Source organism: Magnolia sinica, chromosome 14 (genome assembly GCF_029962835.1).
Source record: "Magnolia sinica isolate HGM2019 chromosome 14, MsV1, whole genome shotgun sequence".
Classification (NCBI taxonomy): Eukaryota; Viridiplantae; Streptophyta; class Magnoliopsida; order Magnoliales; family Magnoliaceae; genus Magnolia; species Magnolia sinica.
The window spans coordinates 17,376,838-17,401,012 of NC_080586.1; the positions used below are offsets into that span (position 1 = coordinate 17,376,838).

At 40.3% G+C, this 24,175-nt stretch overlaps 1 protein-coding gene across 3 annotated transcripts in view; it reads right to left on the reverse strand.

The window, feature by feature from the left end:
- Positions 1 to 24,175, reverse strand: part of LOC131225595 (mechanosensitive ion channel protein 1, mitochondrial-like) — a 44,768-nt gene extending 20,593 nt beyond the window's left edge. For 2 of the 3 annotated variants that reach the window (XR_009161406.1, XM_058221146.1), the window contains exons 1-3: positions 23,077 to 24,140; positions 20,498 to 20,775; positions 2,290 to 2,390 (exon numbers count right to left, since the gene is read on the reverse strand). Coding sequence is in view for 2 of the 3 variants with exons in the window: in XM_058221146.1 (XP_058077129.1) it covers positions 2,290 to 2,390; positions 20,498 to 20,775; positions 23,077 to 23,876 (1,179 nt within the window). In the remaining variant the exon portion in view is untranslated. Of the gene's footprint in view, positions 1 to 2,289; positions 2,391 to 20,497; positions 20,776 to 23,076 lie in introns of all 3 variants that reach the window. The other variant, XM_058221147.1, reaches the window with a different exon arrangement.

The window sequence follows — 24,175 nt, forward strand, 5'->3', positions numbered from 1 at the left end:
TCGACTTTGATTGTCCATATTCATGATATTGCTTTGATGGTTAGGATCATCCGATTGGCGTGATTTTTGCATCGTGACTTGCCCCTGGTGGTATGAATGAATGGACAATCTGATTTACAACTGGCTGTCCCACATTTCAATTAAAAGCTTCGGGGAGGTTGCTAATGTCCCCATAAAGATGGAGACACCATACACATACACGCGCGCGCACACACACACAATGCTCTATGCTATAGTGCTCCTAGTTGCATTGGGACAGTTGGGCAGTCAAATCAATCAATCTGGACTTTCCATTAAGTCGAGTATATCTGTCATATACCACCATGCAAAATTCAATCTGATTCATCCATAAGTTCACTCTCTTTTATAGATATTGTTTTCCAAGCTATGGATCATGGATGGGATGGTTAAGGATTGCCTGAAAAAAGTTATCTTTTGGAACCATAAGCGATCCATGATGAGCCTCAACAAGTCAGTGGCACAAAGTGTTTAATGGCCCTATTTTTGTGTCAGTAATCTTGAACATCCATTTTATACACTATCGATTGGATGGTTAGAATTGTTTTATTAGGCCCATGAAATGTGTGTTGGAACGAATAAAGTCTGGACAGATCAATTATACTGAATGTCTTGATGCAACCTATAGTGCTCGAAGAGCACTGAATCATTTCTCATGTATACTTGTACATTCAGGCACACAATACATACATAAATACTTATGTACATACATACATGTATGCACGCATATGCGCATGCATGTGCGTGTGTGTGAACAGAAGCATGTACATATATCATGTGTTCAACTGTCTAGGCATGTGTCTCTACATTTGCCTATGTGGACGTACTCACTGTATACAGATACACATGTATTTTACATGATCATCTGCCCATGGTTCTGAATGACGGTATCGGCCGGCGTATCGGCCCCACGGAAAAATGATACGATACGGCATTGCATATTGGAATTGGGGCCGTATCGGTCAGAATTTTTATTTTTTTTTGAAGCAAAAAAATATGAAAAAATATCAGAAAAATAGGGGAAAAAATGAGATATTCACTAATCTATCTTCTTCTTCTTTTTTGTGTGTTTTGACCATGTATTCAATGGTGTATCGGACCATTCTTTGATGAGAATGTTGTCTATCGATTTAACTCGTTGAAGGTCAACTAAATGGGCCCTATTTGAACACAAATTAAACATGATTTTGTGAACAATGGCCCATTACATTGGAAATACAACAACAGAAGATGAAAATATAAAAAAGAAAGTGAAGGTTTACCCTTTTTCCGATTTTTCCCATAATGGTCCAATTCGCTTTGATTTGTTGAAACCCATTCAAATCATTTGTTTTGATCCCAAAATAGGTCTAGATCTAGCCTAAAATGAGTTTTTAATATTCTTCCATGGTTTAAATGAAAAGAAGAAGAGGAGACAAGTGAATTTTTGAAAAAATAAAAAATAAAAAATCAAATTTGGAGTTTTATGGGCATATCGGCCTATATCGAATATATCGGCTATATCAATCGGCCCTGTATCAGCCGATACGGCCCCAGATCACGTATCGTATCAAGCCGATATGGATACAATACGCCTATATCGGCTGATACGATTCCGATTTTCAGAACCATGCATCTGGCTATGTAAAAATTACAAAAACTAACCAGAAGCTACAGAACATGTTTGGTTGGCAATATTACAACCATCTATAATAAATATAATGAATCATGTAAGCTAATTTGTAAAATTTATATTTAGTTTTTCATTGATAAAGAAGAAACGTAATTAATAATAATTTAAACAATATGGAGACAGCCCTGATCAGGTCATTAGGAAACTCCATTGTCTCGGTATCAGATATGCAAGCTACTAGGTTAGCTAATCCACACACGATTTTGATGTCTTCATTGAACACAATCCAACCAAACAGTAAAGCCAACAATCGAAGGAATAGAAAAACTTTAACAACATTATTGCCCCATCTCTTGAGAATGATTTCTCATTCTGATTTCTCAGCAAAATCTTGGGTTCAGATTGCATCAAAGTGTAAAATTTGGTATTTGAAAGGGTGTTAATTCATGAAGCGACCAACACTTGCTTCATTGGTTATATATACCATGGTTGAAAACATTACTCCCAATGTTCAATTGAGTGAAATTTAAAAAGTATAGCATGAAGCATATATAACTGATGCAACTTTTTGCTACCTATATCGAAATAAAAGAAGACTCATTGAGAACAAAATCGAATTGAATATGCTGAAAGCAAACACTGGAACATAGTCAATTTACTTTTATAGTATCACCCATTGAAAAGGGCTTGGAGAACTGCATAGACACCCCACTGAGCACATTCCCTAGGATGTCTCTGGATGCAAAAGCAGTTGCCACTCCTGCATCAAAGATAAGGAAGAAAAGAAAAACTCAGATCCAATGGAAGATAGATGAACAAAAAAAAAAATGTACAATTCTAGATATTCTCTAAAGCAACTCTGAACCAAAAGTTTAAAAATTATGAATGAAAAAGAAATATTTTGACAGTCTGCAGTCAATGATATATTAGGACAAACATTTTTCAGTGCATGTATGCTGTAGTTGAACACTTGGGGAGTGTAAAAGTTGAAAGTATGAGATGCTTTCATGTATGAGATACTGTATAAAGTTCAGGCAGAGAGCTAAGATGGTACATTAGGGTTATTTGTTGGTACAAGTAGCACCTGTGGTTCAGTAACCCAAAATAAGATGGGCCTCATCTTGGATGGCCATGCACCAAAAATTCGCCAATTGATAGATCCTAGCTATAGAAGTTTGGACTTTTTTTATGTGAACAATCTCCATTTCCGATCCTTGCCTGATCCTATTGGAGGTCGCTGAAGAATGTTGCGGTCCTTGACTGCTCAAATTTGAACTTATGTGGCTTGAGGTGGAAGGGTTCATTGACTTGGTGAAGGGTTGGTGGTCCTTTGTTGAGGTGGAAGGTTTTGCCGGGTTTATTCTATTCCAGAAGCTCAAAAGAGACGATTAATGGGTGGAAAAGCCAGGTGTTCAAGAAACAGGAGGTAGATGTGGATAAAATCTGCAGTGATGTTCAGGCGTTGGATAGAAAGGAAGAGGGTGGGGAGTTATCAGAAGAAAGTGGTGAGGGTTAATCTCTTGACCGAGTGCAATAAGTGGCTAAAGGAGGAAGAGATCAAATGGAGGCAAAGATCTAAAGCCACGTGGCTTAAAGAGGGGGATAAGGACACAAAGGTTTTCCACAGAATAGCTAGCTCCTTAACAAGAACCAACCTTATCCAAAGCATGATGGTGGATGGTACAAAGATCAACGACAATAATCGCATTGCGATTCGATAGTTTGGTTCTACTCAAATCTTCCTTCATAATAAGAGTGGGTGTTGTCGAAACTAGACAACCTTCTGTTTGAAAATATTTCTAAGGAGGTTGCTCTCTCTCGAGAAACTGATTTTAGAGGAAGAATTTAAGGCAATAGTTGGCACATCAAGCAAGGACAAAGCTCTCAGGCCGAATGGCTATCCCTTGGCTTTTTTTTGAAGTTTTTTTGGGAAACGGTTAAGGGGGAAGTGATGAGATTTATTGTGGAATTTTTTTAGGGCAGTAGGTTTTTTTTTTTTTTTACACACTCACTTCCACACACACCACAGTGGGTACTCGAACCCATGACCTCTATGTTGAAACTCTTGTTGAGTCTACCACTGAGCCATGAGTAGGGACCCAATATAGTCATAAATACCAATTTAGGGCAGTAGGTTATCAAAGGAATTAGGTAACTCTTTGATTGCTTTAATTCCGAAAAAAGAAGGCACTAATTGTGATGCAGGGATGGACGTGATGAGGTCGAGCACCTTCTTCCTCATGGGATAATTACTTTGAATCCACGGAGCTTCTCTAGACTCCTCACAGAGATTCCTCGAATCCACAAGGAGAGATAGAAAATAGAAATGGTTGTGCACCCCGTAACAATACTCGGATCAAAAGTTATGGCCAATTTACGGTTCACCTTCTTTTGGTCCAACCATGCTACGAATGTATCTGTGCCATGTCGTACATCAGATTGCTTTAAGGATTTCAAATCCATCAGTCTCATCAGGAACCTATATAAGATCCTTTCAGAAGTGTTGGTGCTAGATTCGGTCCTTTCCAATGTCATCTTTGAGAATCAAGGTGCTTTCTTCATTGGCAGGCAAATTGTGAATAGCACGCTTATTGTGCATGAATGTGTTAACTCGTCACTAATGGCATAAGGGTGGCAAGAAGGGCATCATACGTAAGCTGGACTTGGAGAAAGTATATGACCATGTGTATTGGGACTTTCTAGATTATATGTTGGATTGAGTGGGATGCAGCCACAATCGAAAAGGGTGGGTTCAAGCTTGTGTTCGATCAGCTAAATTCTTAATGCTAGTTAACAGGTCTTTGAAAGGTTATTTTCATTGCGACTTGAGGTCTTTGTCATGGAAATCCTCTCCTTTTTTGTCCATGCTGATCTCGAAAGCCCTTAGCAAAATGTTAAATAAGGATTAGGAAGCAGGTCTTGTTAGTGGAGTTGAGGTGGAAATTTTTGAGTGTCAGATCTCCCATCTTCAATTCGTGGATGATAAAATTATATTTTGTGAGGTGCAAGAATCCTTGGCGGATAACTTGTGGAAGATTGTGTGATGTTTCGGGCCTGAAGGTCAACATTCTTAAAAGCGAATTGTTGGGGATTCAGATGTCCAAGGAGGTGGAGAGTCTTGGTGATATTTAGTTGTCGGGCTAGATCCCTTCTGGAATTAGATTTAAGTCTCCCATTTTGCACAAGAAAACTGACAAAGCACTTGTGGAATAGGATCATTGAAAGAGTGGAATAGAAGTTGTCAAGGTTGAAGAGCAAACATGTTTCATTGGGAGGTAGAATCATGCTCATTGAAGCTGGTCTATCAAATATTCATATTTATTTTTCGTTTTTATTTAGATGCCCAAAGTCAGTTTTGGCAAATTGGAAAAGTTGAGGGACTGGACTTCCTTTGGCAAGGGGCCATGGAAGGTCATAAATTTCATTTGTTGGACTAAGGAGAAGTGTGTAAACCCTATGAAGGAGGCACGAGTACTAGGAAGGTTGAAGGATGTGAACCTCGCTTTACTCGACAAATACTTGTGCGATTTGGAACAAACGAGAGGAGCTTGTGGGGGTAGATTATTACAAGCAAATACGATATTTTGGGGGGGATCAAGGAATCATCTATATATAGGGCATCTAGTCTTTGGAGGGCGATTGCTAGCTTGGTGAGCAAATTCATGGAGGAGGTAACCTTCTCTGTTGGGGATGGGAAAAGGTTCTGATTTTGCAATGTGCGTGGCTGAGAGACATTTCGCTTCATGCCAAGTGCTCGAGGTTGGCATGACTAAAACCGATTTTGAACATCCCTATAGCTCGATGCTTCTTGATTGCTGGGACGGAAATCATGTGGTCCCCTCATTGTAGAAGGAATTTGATGGACGTGGAGGTGGATAATTTCACCAAGCATTTGGCCCAGCTTCACAACATCCTGCCCTTGACTAGTGAGAAGGATGCAATGATGTGGCGCATGGAAGAGTCTAGAAAGTTTTCGGTTCATTCCTTTTATAGGCCAATCTCTCTTGGCTCGCCCAGTACAAGAGGGTGCCACATTACCTTGTGTGTTATTACGAGGCTCCTCCCAAAGTAGTGGCCTTCACCTGGTTGGTTAGAAGGAACCTATGATCAACAATTTTGAAAAAGGTCAATGATCATCACCAATATTTGCAACCTGTCTCCAAGATGCAGAAACGGTTGATCTTTTATTCATCCATTGCTCCTATACCAAAATCGTATGGAAAGGATTTTTAAGTTTCTTTAATGTTGCTTGGGTGGTCCTAGGTAATATAGAGCCTTTTTTCTTACCTGGCATGGGGGAGGACGTGGGAAGGAAGGAAGATGGAGGTGGAGACTGGTTATCTTGGCTAGGTTGTGAGCTCTATGGGGAGAGAAACAATCATTACATTAGGAACCTAAGCGAGTCAGATATGTTGGCGTGGGCATCTTGATGGTTGGGGTGCTATTATATTTTGGCCTTTTTCTTGCCTTGTTGTTGGAGTTTTTGGGTCTTGTTCTCGTGGCTGGTTGTACATTTTACCCTTCACCTTTGGGCTTCCTTTTCTAATAAATTTTCACTTTCTTTTAGGAAAAAAAAAAAAAAAAACCTCAAAAATTTCTTTCTTAACCATCTATTGTTGGCCACCTTTGAATAGGAATTTTCTATCAACGAGATTTATGGTGCAGGGGTGATTCAAGTTAGCCCACAATGTCAACGGTTTCTATAAATAAACCACGAGCCCCCGTTGTACCAATTGAAAACCCAAGAAGTCACAATCTTGCAACTCAAGTATTGTATACCTCTTCATGTACTCTTCTCCATCAAATTTTATTTCTGATAGCATTTTAAAACAAGATTGGCCTACTTTTTTTACAAGATTGACGAGCTTTTCATTTGGCTAAATCGAACTTCGAATTGGAAGACTATTACCAAGTTGAATTCCATATCTTAAATATTAACATAGACAATGGTATGTTATCATTTGTTGCTTTGAAGGCACTAGTGGAAGGCTCTCATTTATTCCTCTGGCTTCATATATATCTTAATAAAACAGTTCTACACTATTTCTTTTATCTTATATAAATCTTGCCCATTATCAAATAGATAGTCTCCATATGTGCCAATACTGCTTAATATTATTTAAAATCATAAGCATACATCTTACGAAGAAATGGGAAGGTGAGATATTTTTTTATTCAGTTTTGCACTTCTAAATATTTTTCATGATATCATAAATTTTTTTTTTTTTTTGAAAGATGACGATTGATATATAAGAGGAAAAACAAGAACAAAAGAGGAGAGAGTCTACTGAGAGAGCACACTCAGCTAAACTCCTAAAAAGCGAAGCTCAAAATCCTTCAAAAAAGATACATTAACAGCCCATTCAAAAATCAGGCCCTTCGCCTTGGAAGCAACTGACTCCGCTGAGCTTGAGATGTTCCTAAAGCATCTACTGTTTCTTTCTTCCCAAACAGACCACCAGATAGCGAGAATAGCCATTCTCCATAACCGCTTTCTTTTCTTTTCTACACTGACCCTATGCCAAGCGGGGAGGAGAGAATCTACAGAGCCAGGAAAGCACCAACTGATGTTGAAACGAAAGCAGAAATCTGACCAGATTTTAACGATGAAAGGGCAGTGGATGAGTAAATGATCCACCGATTCTTCGTTCTTCATGCAGCATAAGCAGATATTGACTATCTGCATTCCTCTCTTTATCCAGATTGTCCACTGTAAGAATCTTTTTCTTTCCTACCAACCAGTCAAAGCACACAATCTTTGGAGGGGCCAAATACTTCCAAATGTATGGGGTCGAGATGCTGTTTGAAGCTACAGAATTGCTGTGAAGATGAGAGTAGAACGATCTAACTGAAAATCTGCTGGACTTATCCAATCTCCAGATAAGACTGTCTTCGGTTTGCTGATTAGGCATAGCCTTACAGATGCAGAGAATAAGGTCTATGTACTCATCGATTTCCCAATCATGGAGGTTCCTTCTGCAATTAACAGACCATTCCACCTTGCCGGACAGAGTAGCAATCAGCGATTGAAGCAGCCTTGATAGGAGCAAGAACGAAGATATTTGGGAAGCGATTTTTTAGAGGAACATCGCCCATCCAAAGATCTTCCCAAAATTGGATATTGTTACCCTTGCCTAACTCGTAGCCAATACCTGTAAGCACTTTCTTTTTCATGCGAAGGATGCCTTTCCAAACATAAGAAGCTCTATAATAGGCGGAGTCTCTAGTCCACCACCCACCTATAGAAGAACCATATTTACTTTTGATGAGGACGTTCCAAAGGAAACTTTTTTCAGACCCTAACCTCCATATCCACTTGCCGAGCAGGGCCTGATTCATAATCCTAAGGTTCTTGACCCCTGCACCACCTTCTTGGAATTGAGTACAAGCCTCGTTCCAATTGAGGAGGTGAAATTTCTTCTTGTCTTCCTTGCCATACTATAGGAAATTGCGTCTCAACTTGTCGATAGATGCCAAAACAGAGATTGGACATCTAAATAAAGACATAATATATACAGGTAAGTTGGAGAGCGCCGCCTCGCTGCCTTGATAAGCATGAGGCGGCCTCCCAAAGAAAGATACCGACACTTCCACCTGGCGAGAAGTTTCTCGAACCTGATAGAGATCTTGTTCTAAAGAGCCTTCGGAGGCGGACCAAGGTATAAAGGGAGGCCCACAAAAGTGGTCGGGAAGGAAGCCGAGGAGCAATGAAACGACGATGCGTAGCTGGAAAGTTCTTCTTCTTCCAGATTAACCCCATAAATCTTCGATTTGGCCAAATTGACTCTCGGCCCTGATACGGCTTCAAAACACCGAATAGTTCTGTGAAGGTTTTCAATCTTGTCTGGGGACCCTTCCGAAAAAATTAGATTGTTGTCAGCAAACTGAATATGAGAAATTAGATTGGGCATACCTGGGATAGAAATACCGTGAAGAATACCGTCTTGTTGACCTTTATGTAACATTCTAGATAAGGCTTCCCCCACGATGAGAAAAAGGAAAGGGGATAAGGGGTCACCCTGATGCAAGCCTCTGGAATTTTTGAAGAAGCCTTTTGGAGTTCCATTGAGAAGAATGGAGAAGTGGGCAAAGCCAATGCATTCCCCCATCCATCCTCTCCACGTTGGGCCAAAACCCATCCGATCTAACATATATTGAAGAAAGTTCCAATCAACATGGTTGTAAGCCTTTTCGATGTCAAGATTGCAGAATATGCTTTTTAGGCCCGATCTGTGGCTGGAGTGGAGACATTCATTAGCAATGAGTGCACAATCCACGATATGTCTCCGCGAGATAAACGCACTTTGGTTTGCTGAGATTATCTTACCGATGACTTTCTTCAATCGAGAGGTAAGGACTTTGGCTAGGATCTTATATGGGCCCCTTATTAGGCTGATTGGTCTGAAGTCTCTGAAGGAACCTACACCCGCCACTTTTGGGAAGAGGGCGATGAAGGTTGCACTGAGACCAGGAGAGTCTTCCTCTTTTATGAAATTCTTAAACGAAAGCCATGACGTTAGGTTTGATAACATCCCAAAAAGTTTGGAAGAATGAGATAGGAAAACCGTCAGGACCAAGGGATTTATCTCCTCCGAGTGAATCAATGGCCATCTTCACTTCCTCCTCTGAGAAGAGGGATTCGAGAGAAGAGGCATCTGTTTCGTCGATTCTGTCCACTTGGAGGAAATCTAAACGCGGCCTTTTCCATTCTTCAGACGAGAGGAGAACTGAAGTGTTGAATCGCCCGGGCTGCTATCTGATCTTTATCTTCAATGCACTCCCCATTAACTGTGATACTGCTGATTTTATTGGATCTGGCGTGCCTGCTAGCAATGCTATGAAAGTATCTAGTGTTTTTGTCTCCCTCCCTGATCCACTTGGCTCTAGATTTTTGCTTCGAAGAGATTTCATTTTCCAGAGCTCTAGCAGAAATGGATTGGATGAGTTGAATTCTTCGACCCAACACATCTGTGGACATAGGCGAAGATTCAACATCTGCATCAATCTTTTGAAGCTCTAATAATATGGAGTCCATTTCAGCTTCTCTTTTGCGGAGAACTGACTTCTTCCAATGTTTGAGCTTGTTTTTGAGAAGTCTGAGTTTGGCCAGGAGCCTGTGACCAACGAATCGTTCCACCTGAAAAGACAACCACCAATCGGAAATTAGATTGTTGAAACCTTCAATCAAAACCTAGGAGTCAAATCTGAAAGGTTTAGGGCCCCAGTCGTTGTCATCATCCGATAACAAAACTGGACAGTGATCAGAGGTTGTTCTCGGGAGAGCTAACTGAGAAGCAGAAGGGAATGCTTCCAACCATTCAGGGGAGATTAGGAATCTATCTAGTCTGGAGAGGATGGAATTCAGTTTCCCATTAGTCCATGTGAATTTAGTTCCAAGTAATGGAAGATCAACTAACTCCGGCTTTTCAATCCAATCAAAAAAAATTGTCATAACTGAGGAGGGCTTTCTGCTCCGAGAATGTTCTTCCGGGAATCTGACGATATTGAAATCCCCAACAATACAACAAGGGCCAGAGAAGGATTGCCTTGAAGCCGACAGCTCGTTCCAAAATTCTGGTCTTTTGGCATTGAGACCGTACATAGCGGATATGAGGCATTGAAAATTTCCAGATTTGTCTTGGAGAATCACATAAACCGAATAAAGTCCAACCCAAGAATTCTGAAGATCCCACACGGATGATTTCCACGCTATCAGAATACCTCCCGCAAATCCCATAGCATTGAGAGATACCCATTTAACATCTTTAGCCTTCCACAGGGAGGCCATCAAATCGTCTTTGAAGAGAGGAACCTTTGTTTCCTGAAAACAGAGGACGTCAGGATTTCTCCTCCCCATGGTTTCTTTGATAATTCTTCTTTTCTTCTTTGAGCCCACCCCTCTCACGTTCCACAAGATGATTCTCATTGGGGAACCGAACTTCCTCGGGTTCCCTGCCTTCCAGAGGTTACTTTGGAGATTGATAAATGACCAGAGCTGGATGCTAGACGTTAAAGTTCTCTGTTACTGACTGATCTGGGAAGAGATTTCGTCCGAGTTTTGGATGCTAGCAGAGGTCGTCCTCTGTTCTCTATACATTGGAATAGCGCTATGTAGTCTTTCGGATGGTCCCCGAATGACAAACCCAAGGATCTACCGACATGCCCAATGGCGTCTCTAATCCATTTCTTTTGCTGGATAGTGTGAATCAGGTTAGATCTGATATTATCTTCAGCAACCTTTGTTACGAGGGCTTCCTCCTGGGAAGAGGAGAAATCAATGTGCATCTGTAAAGGTTCTGCTTTAATGATGTTGACCTCGGTTCCTTCTTGAAAGAGGGTGATTGGACCGAGATCAAACCAATCTCGGAGGGGAGAGGGTGGGGGAGAGGCGGGTGAGGATTGCGAGTCAAAGGAGAGGGAAAGATTATCTAGATCTTCTCCGCCGGAATCTCTGTTGAATTTGTCTCTAGTTGAAATCTGATGGGAGAATCTTTGAGCTGGAGAGCAATCGGAATATCTTGATGTCTGGGATGCATCGGAGAGGGAGGTTGCCATAGAATCTTAAGAGGGTCAGAGATATGGAGTTCGCAAGCTGAGGATGAGAGAGCAGGAGGCTTGTTGAAAACCTTTTCAATCAGGACTAATCTATGATCGAGAGGGGTTTCGGAAATAAGGTCACGGGTATTCATTGGACCCGACTTCGAACCCGGGACATGTTCAGATCTCGACCCGAAGCTGGATTTCAGGAAAGTGGTCTGACTTACGTGTCGAAGATCGGCACGATTACAATTGCGTGACAGAAGGGTTATGTGATCTGGATCTGACTCACTGGAGATTTGCGAAGGAAGCTGACGTGGATCTATCTCCGCCCTACACGATTGTGAGTGCACGTCTCGAGGAGCGGCAATCTTGGGACGAGAAATCGGGGCTTCTGCAAGAAGGATGGTGTCCTCTGATTAGATTGAAGCGAGGCACGCTCGCCTAGGGAGGTAGCTGGCATGCAGGGAGAGGGGAACCGTGGTCCCTGAGAGCATGGATTTTGTGCTCCTTCATGTACCCTTTTCTCTGCATTTGAAAACGACAAGGACGAAGAAGCTTCCCTGGTGCGCCAGAAGTCACCCCACCTGGGGGTTTTCCCATTCATGTCCTCTCTTCACATCGAGAGATGAATTTCTCTGTTATCTGCATGGACTTGGATATGCGACGGCAATGGGGTTCCCTTTTTCCTTCTGACCCAAACTCTGATAACTGATAATTCTTCTTCCAGCTTGGTTTTAAGATCCAGATCTATGAAGGATCCGAGAATGGCTGCCGTCTTGATGAAGAATTCATCGAACCAGAATTCCATTGGAATTCCCCAAATGAGGAACCAAACATCTTCCATCCCGAAGATGGAAAACTTGTCCCATCTCAGAACTTTAGCGATCGGACCGTCACTGTGTAAAACTCCCACCATGATTAGCATGTCTGGATTAAGACCAGGGCATACCTTTATCCATAGTTCATTGTAACCAATGGGTTTAATGTTATAGTTTGCAGGTTGAAAGCCACAACATTCCTCGATCCATTTTTTGACTTGAGGAATAGAAACTCCATCTTTAGTAATCGCCACCACCGATTCCAGGAGCTCGATTCTAGTGCGGTTGAAAGTTTCTTGATTAATGCATATAACAGAGTCTACTCCTTTTTCATTCGATTCTTCCTTGGGAGTCTCTTTCTTCTTCTCTTTGTCAGTGTTGTGGGAGATTGAGGGATTATTTTTCTGATTAATCTTTTGATGCTCTTTTGAATTTAAGAGTGCGTCTTTGAAAGAGTATCCATTAGATTGGAGACTCTGGGAGTGAGCGGTCTTGAAAACTTTCTTATTCTCTACGTTAAGGGGTTTACCTTTAGAGGAATGTCGTTCCGCACCGAACCTCGCCCTCTGAACCAGCATGGGAACTCCACCAAATCTCTCACCGTGTAACATCTGGACTCCCCTGGCCAATTCTTATTTCGAACTCATTCTCACCAATGCAAATCCTCTGTATAGCCCATTTTGCCGGTCCCTTGGCATGATAACGTCCATTACTGCTCTTGCTCGCCCAAAAATCCTCGAGATGTTGATAGGGAGCCATCTGTCTGGGTACTCTCTAAGGAAGAGAGTGGGGTAGGACACGGTCTTCCTCACCAGTTTGTTGATTTTTTGCTCTTTCCCCTTTCTCTTTGAAACTTGTTTCCAGTCACTCAACGCTTGTTCGTCCCTAGATATTTCTTCGAAATCGCCTGTTCTGTGTTCCTTAGTAGCTCTGGTTCCTTTGGTATATCTGAATCCGTCAACTGATCTAGATTTGTCCTCCATCCGCTCATCCATTCGCTCGCCGTTCATCGTCAATCGCTCGTCGTTCATCGTTAAGGACCAGAGAGCCCCAACCCTCTTCAAATCCCAAGTGGAAGACCTGAATCTTCAACATTCCTTCCCATGAATACTAAAGCTATGAGGAGCCCATAAATCAAAATCGTCAACTTTTCATTTTATTTTCTACTTCATTCTCTTGACCTTTTCTTTTTCTCCATATCATTTTTCCCCTTTTGTCTTCTCCTTTATTTATCTCTCATTTTTCACCTTTTTTTTTTTTCGAAAGATGATAAATTTATTCATTGAAGGTCAGCGCCAAATATACAAAAAACTAAGAAACAAGAATAATAAAATTACAACTCAATCCAATTGATCGAGAATTGGGAAATAACTTTGGATATAATCACTCAATCCATTACATGAGATTTAGCCCTTCTGAAAACCTCCAACACCTTCCCTCGTCTATTACTGAAACAACGATCATTCCTTTCTAGCCATATGAACTAGAAGCCCACAGCTAAACATAAATGCCACACTTTTTTCCCTATGTTCCCATCGCCTCCACCATGCCACACCAACATGAATTGGTCAATAGAGCTTGGTCACACGCATGCAACCTTAAACATATCGAAGAAGCAATCCCAAAACCTTTGTGGGAACGAACAATGTATGAAGAGGCGATCCACCAATTCTTCATCTTGATAACACATTAAATAAAAATTAGGGATGATCATCCTTCTTTTAGGAAGATTGTCTGCTATTAGCACCTTCTTTCTTCCCACTAACCAAGCATGTACAACTATATTTGGAGGAGCCCCATACCACCAAACAAAAGGTGTTGGGCAAATGACTTCATTGATGCCAACCTCACTTACATGCTTGTAAAAAGATTTAACTGAGAATTTACCTAACTTGCCCTTAAGCCATATCATTTGGTCTGCTTCCATAGGCACCGGGGATACTTTGGAGAGTAGATCTATCAACTAAATAAATTCTTCTATCTCTGAATCAACCAGATTCTTGTGACATGGTGGTGCCCAAGTGATAGCCTCTCCATGAATTGAATAGCATCTATCAGCCCTCAAGTTTGACTCTATAACAACCCCCGCTAAATAGGGAAACAGTTCGCTCAATTTTTGCTCCCCCACCTAAATATCCTTCCAAAACCTAATGATCTTCCCATCCACCAAATATAAGCCTACTCCTGCCCACACCTTGCTTTTTATCAAAGCCACCGCTTTCCATAAATATGATGCCCTGTATAGAGATGATGACCTTATCCATATACCCCTCTCACCCAACCCATATTTCCTAGCTATTATCTCTCTCCATATGGAAGCCTCCTCCACTCCAAACCTTGAAACCCATTTACCAAGCAATGCTAAATTCAATAGCTCTAGGTTTCGTAATCCTGCCCCTCCCTTGATCCCAAAGCTTACACACATCCTCCCATTCAATGAGATGAAATTTCCTCTTATCTTCTTAATCCTATTCTCTTTTATGAACATTACTCTCTTGTTTTCTTTTTCTGTGATCACCAATAATGTTCATTGCTCATTTTTTCCTTTTATAAGCTAGAACTATTAGTATCGAGTGAAAGAAAACCAATTCCCTCCTTTAGTGGGTTCTTTGAAATTCATCAAACCAAGACAATGAGCTCCTTAAATGTTGTCGATTAAAAAGAGGAAATGATGGGTCAACAATATGTTCGTCAATCCAATCCATAAGTGCTTGCCCAACAACAGAAAAATCATGGCTACCAAACTTAATGGGGCAAATTATCTACTATTGAAATGAGTTGAGTAACATTTTTGTTGGACACAGTGTCGCCTAAGAAGCCACTTTGATTCATTTCAATTGATTTATATGCATGTAGATGGCCAAAAGTGCATATTATCAACCATACACTTATGACAACCATTCAGTTGTTGATGGCAAGCATAATTGTTTCTTCCCAGAACTATTTGCACCATAACCAAGTAACATTCATAGCTTACAGTTAGCCTTTAACTAAGATGGTAAGTTCTTCTGTGAATTGACTTTTATGGAAATCCTTTTCTTATAAGGAAAATAAGATTTAAGCGTCAACTATTTGATATAAGGTCCTTAATCAATCAGAATAGCAAGACTCACAAATAGGCTCCACCATATGAAACTCAGAGAACGAGGCCGCATAGGGATTACAAAATATTATTTTTGTTATTTAATTCTTCTCCGATAACACTACAACCTTAAAACAATCATGGCAAGAACTCAATGGTTCCCTCAGTGGCAAGAACTCCATGGCCAATGCAAGGATGCAATCCAATTTCATATCCTTTCTTTGCATTAATGATGTGGTTCTATCGAATATGAATTATATTACATCCTCAATTGTTGAATTTTATTTTAAGTTGCTTTATGTTGATAATGTGGTCAGACCTCGTTTAGATAATCGCCCTTTCAGGTTTATCTCTGAGATGTCGTATTCTTGGAACGCTTGATCCTAATCGTGGAGGTGAAAGAAGCAATGTGGGGATTGGGTAGGGACAAAGCCCCGGGTCCTGATGGTTTTTTGATTGCGTTTTTCCAATCTTTTTGGGAATTGATTAAATCAGACTTGATGGATTTCATTTATGATTTTTTTTTACCACAACAGGCTAGCCACAGAGCTGGGAAGCACTTTCATTGCGCTTATCCATAAATTAGAAGGTGCTCAAAACATCAAGGATTTTTATCCTATAAGCCTTATAGGTAGCCATTATAAAATCCTAGCAAAAAATTTGAGTCGGAGGCTCAGGATGGTTGTTACTAAGATTATTTCCCCCTTCCAATATGCTTCTATGAAAGGGAGACATACTTGATTCTCTTATTATGGCTAATAAATGCCTGGATTCTCAAGCTAAGTCCAAAAAATCAGGAATCATGTGTAAATTGGAGCTAGAAAAGGCATATGACCACGTCGATTGGGCTTTCCTAGATTATATGCTTGAAAGAATGGGCTTTGGTTTCAAATGGAGAGCTTGGATGAGATCGTGTTTGATGTCTCATCAATTCTCTATTCTCATCAACAATTCCCCTTTCGGTACTTTAGGGCTTCAAGAGGTCTTCGCTAAGGAGACCATTTGTCCCCTTTTCTCTTCGTTTTGGTTATGGACAGTGTTCGAAATATCGGTATCGCGCAATGTATCGCACCCTTGGGATACAGATACGTATCGGTTATCGCACGGGATATATCGTTTGTATCGTATAATTTATCGCACTTTTGGGAAACATGGGGAAACATTGGGAAATTTGTTGAATTTTTTAATGAAACTTCAGGGATAATTTAAAAAGACCCTAATACACACTTTTAAATCATAAAATCTCAAAAAAGAAATGGGCATAATAGGTTTCCTTTGTATATTGTACTAAGATATGCGTTGTGCAATTGAACTAAGACAACTATATTCAGTATCCACCCCATCCATCCGTTTTTTCATATCATTTTAAGACATTATCCAAAAAAAATGAAGCAAATCCAATAATCAGGTGGACCATACCATAGGAAACATTGATGATTGACCATTAGTGGGCCACAAAAGTTTAGATCAAGCTGATAATTGTTTTTTCTCTTCATTCAAACTTATGTGAAGTTATCAATAAATTAAGTGCCTAATAAAATATAGCGAAAATCAAGGTGCACCCTAAAAAGTTTTTAATGGTACCGTGTTTAACCACCATTGTTTCCTTGAGTATAGTCCACTTGAGACAAAAAATAAGATAGATCTAACGATCAAGTGGACCACACTAAAAAAAGTAGTGGGGGGATTGAACATCTGCCATTGAAACCCTTTAGGGGTTCACGGAAGTTTTGGATCAATATAAAATTTGTTTTTCCTCTTCATCCAGGTCTTTGTGACCTTATGAACAGATTGGATGTAAAATAAACGATATGGTGGGCCCTACAAAATTTTTAAAGGTGAAAATCATTATCTCCACTACTATTAGTGGTGTGGTCCAGTTGATCTTTGGATATGATTCATTTTTTGGTTAGTACTCTAAAATGATCTCTAAAAATGGATAAACAGTGTGGATATAATAAATACATAATTGTGGGGCCATGTACCTTTGATCTCCCTTGAACGGTTCGTACAACTTGGAGCTAGAGGAGCGTCAGCGCTTGTCTTCACACGAAACGTACCTACTCCAGCTACGGACGCGGATTGCGTACTACCCTTGCCCATCCCTAGCTCCGAATGGGCAGGTCTGTGGGCGGGCCCACCGTGATGTATCTCTACATCCAAACCGTCTATTCCTTTTCTCAGATTATTTTAAGGCATCAAAACAAAAATGAGGCAGATCCAACGATCAAATGGACCACACCACAGATGACTCTTGCATTTAATCCAACTAACATTTAATGCTTAGTGCATTTTAATGCAACCAAGCTTATTATTTGGTGTGGTCCACTTGAGCGTTGGATATGCCTCATTTTCGTGTTCATGCCTTAAAATAATATGAGAAAAGGGATTGGCGGTTTGGATGTAAAGATACATCACGGTGGGCCCGCCCATAGACCTGCCCGTTCGGAGCTAGGGGCGTGCGGGGGTAGTACGCAATCTGCGTCCGCCAGCTGCATAGTTGATGTGTGGTACACCAGCCAATCCACTTCCTCTTGGACAAGATTCAAAGTTATATGGGCCCACAATAATATATTTATTATATGATTATATCCACACCGTTCAACCATTTGGAGAGATCATTTTAAATCATGAGCCCAAAAATAAGTAATATCCAAAGCTCAGGTGGACCACACCACAAATAGCAGTGGGACAATGATTCTCATTGTTAAAACATTCGTAGGGCCCACCATAACTTTTATTTTCCAACCAATCTGTTCATGAGGTCACACAGACCTGGATGAAGAGGAAAAATAAATATCATATTTATCCAAGACTTCTGACCTCAAAAGGGTTTCAATGGTAGACGTTCAATCTCCCACTGTTGCCTGTTGTTTGCAGTGTGGTCCACTTGATCTCTGGATTTGTCTTATTTTTCGGCTCAAGCCTTATGACGAGCTCGCCAAATGGATGAACGGTTTGGATATAACGCATACCTTATGATGGGACCCACAGAACTTGATGACGTCAACACATAAGTTCGGTGGTGTGTGGTACACCACTCAACCCAAAATCACTTAAAGAGGGCTCGGACACCCTTTTTTTCGACACAGAGAGGGTTCCGGCCTTCCGGAACCCTAAAATCTCGCCCAAATCCAGAAAATTTCAGATCTCACGATGATTTCTCGAGATTTCAAAGAGGATTTCGCTTGGATTTCTTCAGAAGTCGATAGATTTCTCTCCTGTGACCCGGAAATGTCAACCACGGCCCACCAAATTCAGTAGAAAGTCCGCTCTTAGGCATATTGAACAGGTAATAGATTTTTTTTCTATATATTTTTGGAATTTCTGGATGGGATGCGGATAAAATGTCATGGTATGTCGCATGTCTATCATATCAGGCATTATCGTGTAATATATCGATGATATATCACGATATTTTGTGTATATCGTGCGATATTGCCGATACATCGTGCGATATTGCCGATATATCGTGCGAGATCTGGATTTTTGGTTTTTTTGTATTTCCGGGGGTTATCGGACGGGTTTCGTCTCGCTGGGGGCCGATAACGATAATATCGGCCGATAGTATCGATACTTAAAACACTGGTTACGGAGGCTCTCAGTGGTACGCTATCTCGTGGACAGGAGGTTGGCTTATTTAAAGGTTTCTATGTGGAAGCTGGCTTATTAAGGCATCCTTATCCAATTTGCCAATCTATTTTCTATCGCTCTTTAGATGCCCCAAGTCTGTGATTGCGAAGATAGATAAACTTAGAAGAAATTTCCTCTGGCAAGGTGGCTCGAATGGTGTTAAATTCCCCCTCCTTAATTGGAAAGAGGTTTATACTCATAAGGAAGGGGGAGGGCTAACATCAAGGACCTCCTTCTGGTCAATGAAGCTTTGTTGGGCAAATGGGTTTGGAGGTTTGGGAATGAAGAAGACTATTTATGGCGTCAAATTATAATCGCAAAATATGGTGAGGCTAGATTAGGGTAGTGGACTAAGAATTCCTCCCTTTACCACGCCTCTTGTGGAAAGGAATAGCCAGATCTGCCCCGACTATGTTTGAAAGAATATCTTTAAATTTGGGCAAAGGCTATAGCTGGACCTTTGGTATGGCAATCATACTCTAGCTAAATCTTATCATGCATTGTTTGCGGTCTCTTTAGATCCGGACTCTTTGGTCAAGGACTGTTATTGCTATAATGGAGGCCAAGTAATATGGATTCCTCCTTCTCGTAGGAACTTCTCAGGCTTTGAATTAGAGAAGTTTACTTGCCTTCTTTACCATTTATAGGGGGTTTCCTTGCCTCTTTCCTCGCCTTCAGAAGACTATTCATTGGTCGCTGACAAGTTCTAGGTTGTTTTCAGTGCGATCTTTTTACAAGTCTCTGTCAGCTTCAACTTTCTCCTCTTCTTGTCATACCAATACAGTTTGGTTCTATGGAGTGCCTCCTAAGGTAGCAGCGTTCGGCTTGCTTGCGGGAAGAAAAAGAATTCTGACAGTTGATAATCTGAGGAAAAGAGGCATGCATATCCCGAATGTGTCTTCTTTGTCTTCAAGCAGAAGAGGCTGTGGATCACCTCCTAATGCACTGCCCATTCACTTCTGATATCTGATGGAGTGTTCTTAGGTTGACGGGCATCTCCTGGGTTATGCTGATCTCTATAGAAGAATTATTTTCCGGGTGACATGTGGATTCAGGAGGAGCTTTGGGTAAAAAGAAGTGGAGGATTATCTTTTTGGCAGTCCTTTGGGCGGTTTGGGCATAACGAAACAATCGATGCTTCGGGAATACATCGGTTTCTGTTGCGGGGGTTTTCTCGAGAGTTTGTCTTCTTCAAAGACTAGGCACCTTAGTTGTTGTTCTAGTTGTGGGATTTGGCTGCCATGGAGCAGTCTAGTGTTCTTTTTCTTAGTTTTTTTTACTTTTTTCTTTTTTTCCCTGCAGCCTTTCTGTTTTTGTTTTCTTTTTGCCTTTGTTCTCCCTTGCTTTCTTTCAATAAAAGTCTCATCTTTCAAAAAATAATAATAATAATAATAAATTATGTTAATAAAAAGGGGGATAATGTTAGTTTTAACATTACGTAGTAGAGTGATTGATCAATTAATTTGAATAATTAAATAGTAAAACTGTGATTTCTATTTTTTTAAATCCATATTTTCTGAATCTTGGGGTGGATCTATATTGTTTTAACAAATCCATATACAAGCGATAGGGCACAATGTAAGACCAGTGGCTGGAGAGAATTCACGTAAAACAGCAAGCATTTGATTCAGGAAATTAAAGATGAAACCTACTAATGTGATAAATTCTCTCACAAGTATTTAACTTGAGAATCCTTTTTTTTTTTTTTATAATCGTTGATTTTACTCAAGAATCTTTCACATGGATCATACAGAAAATTTCCACCAGTATTAGCAGCAGACATTTGAAGTTTACCTCCTATGCCTCCAACGGTCAAAATGGATTGCACAGCCACACCACTAGCCTCAGCTGAAGCCATCAATCCTAGTGCAAGGAGACCCACAGATGAGAGTTTGTCTAAGGCTAGCAACCTTTCTCGATCAGACCCAGTTATGTTTTGGGTGGCTAGAGCACGGGTAAATACATTTGTCTTCCACCTATGCAGAAACCATACAAATGCAAGAATAACTGCTCCTCTGCAAGCTTGTGGAATGTATTGTGACGCAATTGTGGTGGGCGCAATCATCACACCTCTGTAGAAGAAAATGAACAACAAAAACTCTACCGATAAGTTATAAGCCACTAAAAAGAAATGCAAACATAAGAAAGAGATGGTCTGGTTTATGTTTATAGCACTCAATGCAGCAAATCTGGAATACAAATTCTCAATCCAAGCAATTCTTTGCAATTGTGATAGAACATTCATAATCTCAATATAACGAGCATTTGAGGAAGCCCAGGACCTGTGCAGAGTGCATCCAATCAGTTTAAAGGTCATCCCTGGAGAGGCAAACTCTGAAGTGGACTCTCTAGCCAAACAAGGCATTGTATGCTCTGATGTACATATCATATATATGCATTGATGGTTCTGTAGGCTTGGGTTCTTGTTCTGAGTGGGGGCTGGTGCCTTTTTTGATGTCCACGCATGCGCGGACACACACACACAGATATATATGTATGTATGTATGTTTATATTTATTTATTTATATATAATCATTTGAATGTTCTCTGTCAAAGTTTACAAATTCAAACTCAACTTAACAACAAGTTAAAGATTAGAAGCAGTGCAACCCTAGAAGGCTTGAGAATGCCGCAAGGCATGCATTGGGACTAGTTTGTGAAATCAGTTTCCATACTTTGAATTTTTGTTTCCTATATACATTTACATTTATATTTATATTTATTTATATATAATAATTTGAATGCTCTCTGTCAAAGTTTACAAATTCAAACTCAACTTGACAACAAGTTAGATATTAGAAGCAGTGCAACCCAAGAAGGCTTGAGAATGCCGCAAGGCATGCATTGGGACTAGCTTAAGAAATCAGTTTCCATACTTTGAATTTCTGTTTCCCCAATCTGCAGGATCACAACCAATAGCTTATTGGCCATGTTTACAAGGCGATCAAAGATTTCAAAGTTTTTAGTTGATCAAATAATCACTTAATGTGAAGCTTTGATGGGTGGACTAGTGGTTGACTTTCTCAGGATTTTTTTAGCATTTTATTGATCTTTTGACAATTTTTTCACTCAGTTGGAGAAAACACACACAAAACTCAGTTGAATCAATTAGGTATCTAAAAGTAGGACCTGAGTTTACTATGAGTCAGGTACTCATCCTATCAGAGTTGAGTTTCAAGCTTTTAAACTTTGCAATCAAGCCTTCGTCAAAGCAATGGTTGAAAGTTGTGATCAATGACTAACAATCAAACAAGTTGAAGACTTGAATGAAGCTGAGGTGCATTACTTGAGGTAGTGTTTCAGACCTTTCTACGATCCCTCTCCGGCCCTTTAAATCTATCTTAATAATTCAGAGAAGCATATGTTGTACATAAATAAGCAAGCTGAAATTGATTGGCATTCCAGCTTTAGGGTGAGGGTGATGGGCACAGAGTCCAACAATAGCTAGCATGTAATTTTTGTTGTATTAACCGGATTACAAAGGGCTATTGGTCTTTTGATCCTATTGGTAAGTGGTGATACTTTAGACACCCTGTTCTCTTGTGCTATTGGGTATTTATATTGTCAAAAGGATAAAACCAGAATGGAACAACTGTTGTCAGAACAACCAAAATTATTTTTCCACAACATAGTCAAACAGAGTCAAAATGCATTGCAAAAAATGTAAAGGTTCCCAAGGGGCTGTTTGGGGGTGAGGGATTTGTGAAATCCATGGATTTCAAATCTCATTTTTTTTTGTTTTTTGTTAAGGATTTTCCAAAACCATGGATTACCCAAATCCACGCCTCCATAAATCCACAGATTTGGAGCAAATCCAAATACCCAGAAACTAAAGAATGGGCAAATCCTCAAAATGCGAGACTTATAAGAGAAGAAGAAGAACAAGAAGAAATCCTCTGCAATAAATGCTCCCCAAATCCATGAATTTGTAGTTTGATTCCCAAACAATGGATTTTGGAATTTGTCAAATGCAAATCCATCAATTTCACAAGTTCATGGATTTACAAAATTCACATTCTCATTTCCGTGATCCCAAGCAGGGCCCAAACGAGTCTGATTCATTGTCATCATAAACTTGTCCCAGATACTGTTTTGCCCAAATTGTGCCTAAAACCCAATCACATGTAATTTGTTCATGTATCCTGCCTTTCCATTTTTGTTGCACACTCTCACAAAATAAATTTAGGTTAACAAGATATTCATTTTACATGTGATTCTTAATGGAAGCACGCACAAACTAACCATGTCCTAAGAGCTGTTCCAAGAAAATCAATGTTCTGAACCACTATGTTAGTTCTATCAGTCAATGCATGGAGAGGAAATGTTCTGAAACTAAGAATGCTAAATATTTAAAATTGAGAGAAACAACTTACAACTGTGAGAATGCCATGAAGGTGATTAGATATCTCACAGGGTCTTCCAAGGCACCCCAAAAGCTTTTTTCATATGGAACTTGTTCAAGAGGCAGATTGCTAGATAGTAATGCAGCAGATCCTTGCATTGAGTACTTGTGTAATCTCCTTAGAATCTTGGGCATGACCAGCCAAGCTAACAGTGTAGCAGACACAGTCCCACCAACTGGGATGATAACATCTTCCAGATATGGATGAGAGTCAACCAACTGTTTAACATAAGGAATGAGTTCGTCGGATGCCTCTTTAGCCTTATTTGCTGTATAAGCTGCAGCATCTACAGCAGAATGCCAAGCAATCTTAAAACTATCAACCCAATCACTTCCGACTACATTGGTGTTATCAACAGTTGATTCGCCTGCAATGGCTGTGGTTGAAACTTCCGCTTTATCTGATGAATATGTTCGATGAAATGACATGCCATTTATGCACAGAGGGAATAAAGCAATTCGATGGTGTGATGTATTTTTTACCAGCCTGCTGCTATGTAAATGTCTGGATGAAGGTACAACAGAATCAATCTTGAAATGCTGAATATCTACGAGAGATGAAAGAGACAACGTTCTAATATGGGTTTGGCCTATATACCCTTTTGTGTGGTATGTATCGGACATATTTAAACCCGATGATATCGGAACATTCTGGAAAGGACGTTTTGGAAAGTCCATAGAAGAACTGTATGGATGAATGGATCGTATCTTCGAAGAAAGACTAGGGCCAGAGAAGAATGACTTGAGAATGTAAGTTCTAACTCCAGCCATTACCGCTCTTACCACACCCACAAGAATTTACTATTTAGGGGCCGTTTGGATGCCTGTAACTTTCCTACAGTTGGTATTTGTGAGAGAAACCTTACAGGTGACAAGGTTTCAACCTGTAACTTGGTATCAGGTAATGAAGCAAGAAATGTTACAGGGGAATATGGTGTTTTTCCACTCACAGATTACTTTCTTGCAGGTAACGGCTACCTGGTTTGAATATGGAGTCTCCTTCCCCCCCTCTCTCTCTCTCTTCCACCTCGGCCAGAGGTAACGAGCCCTAAGCCCCTTCTCTCATTTCT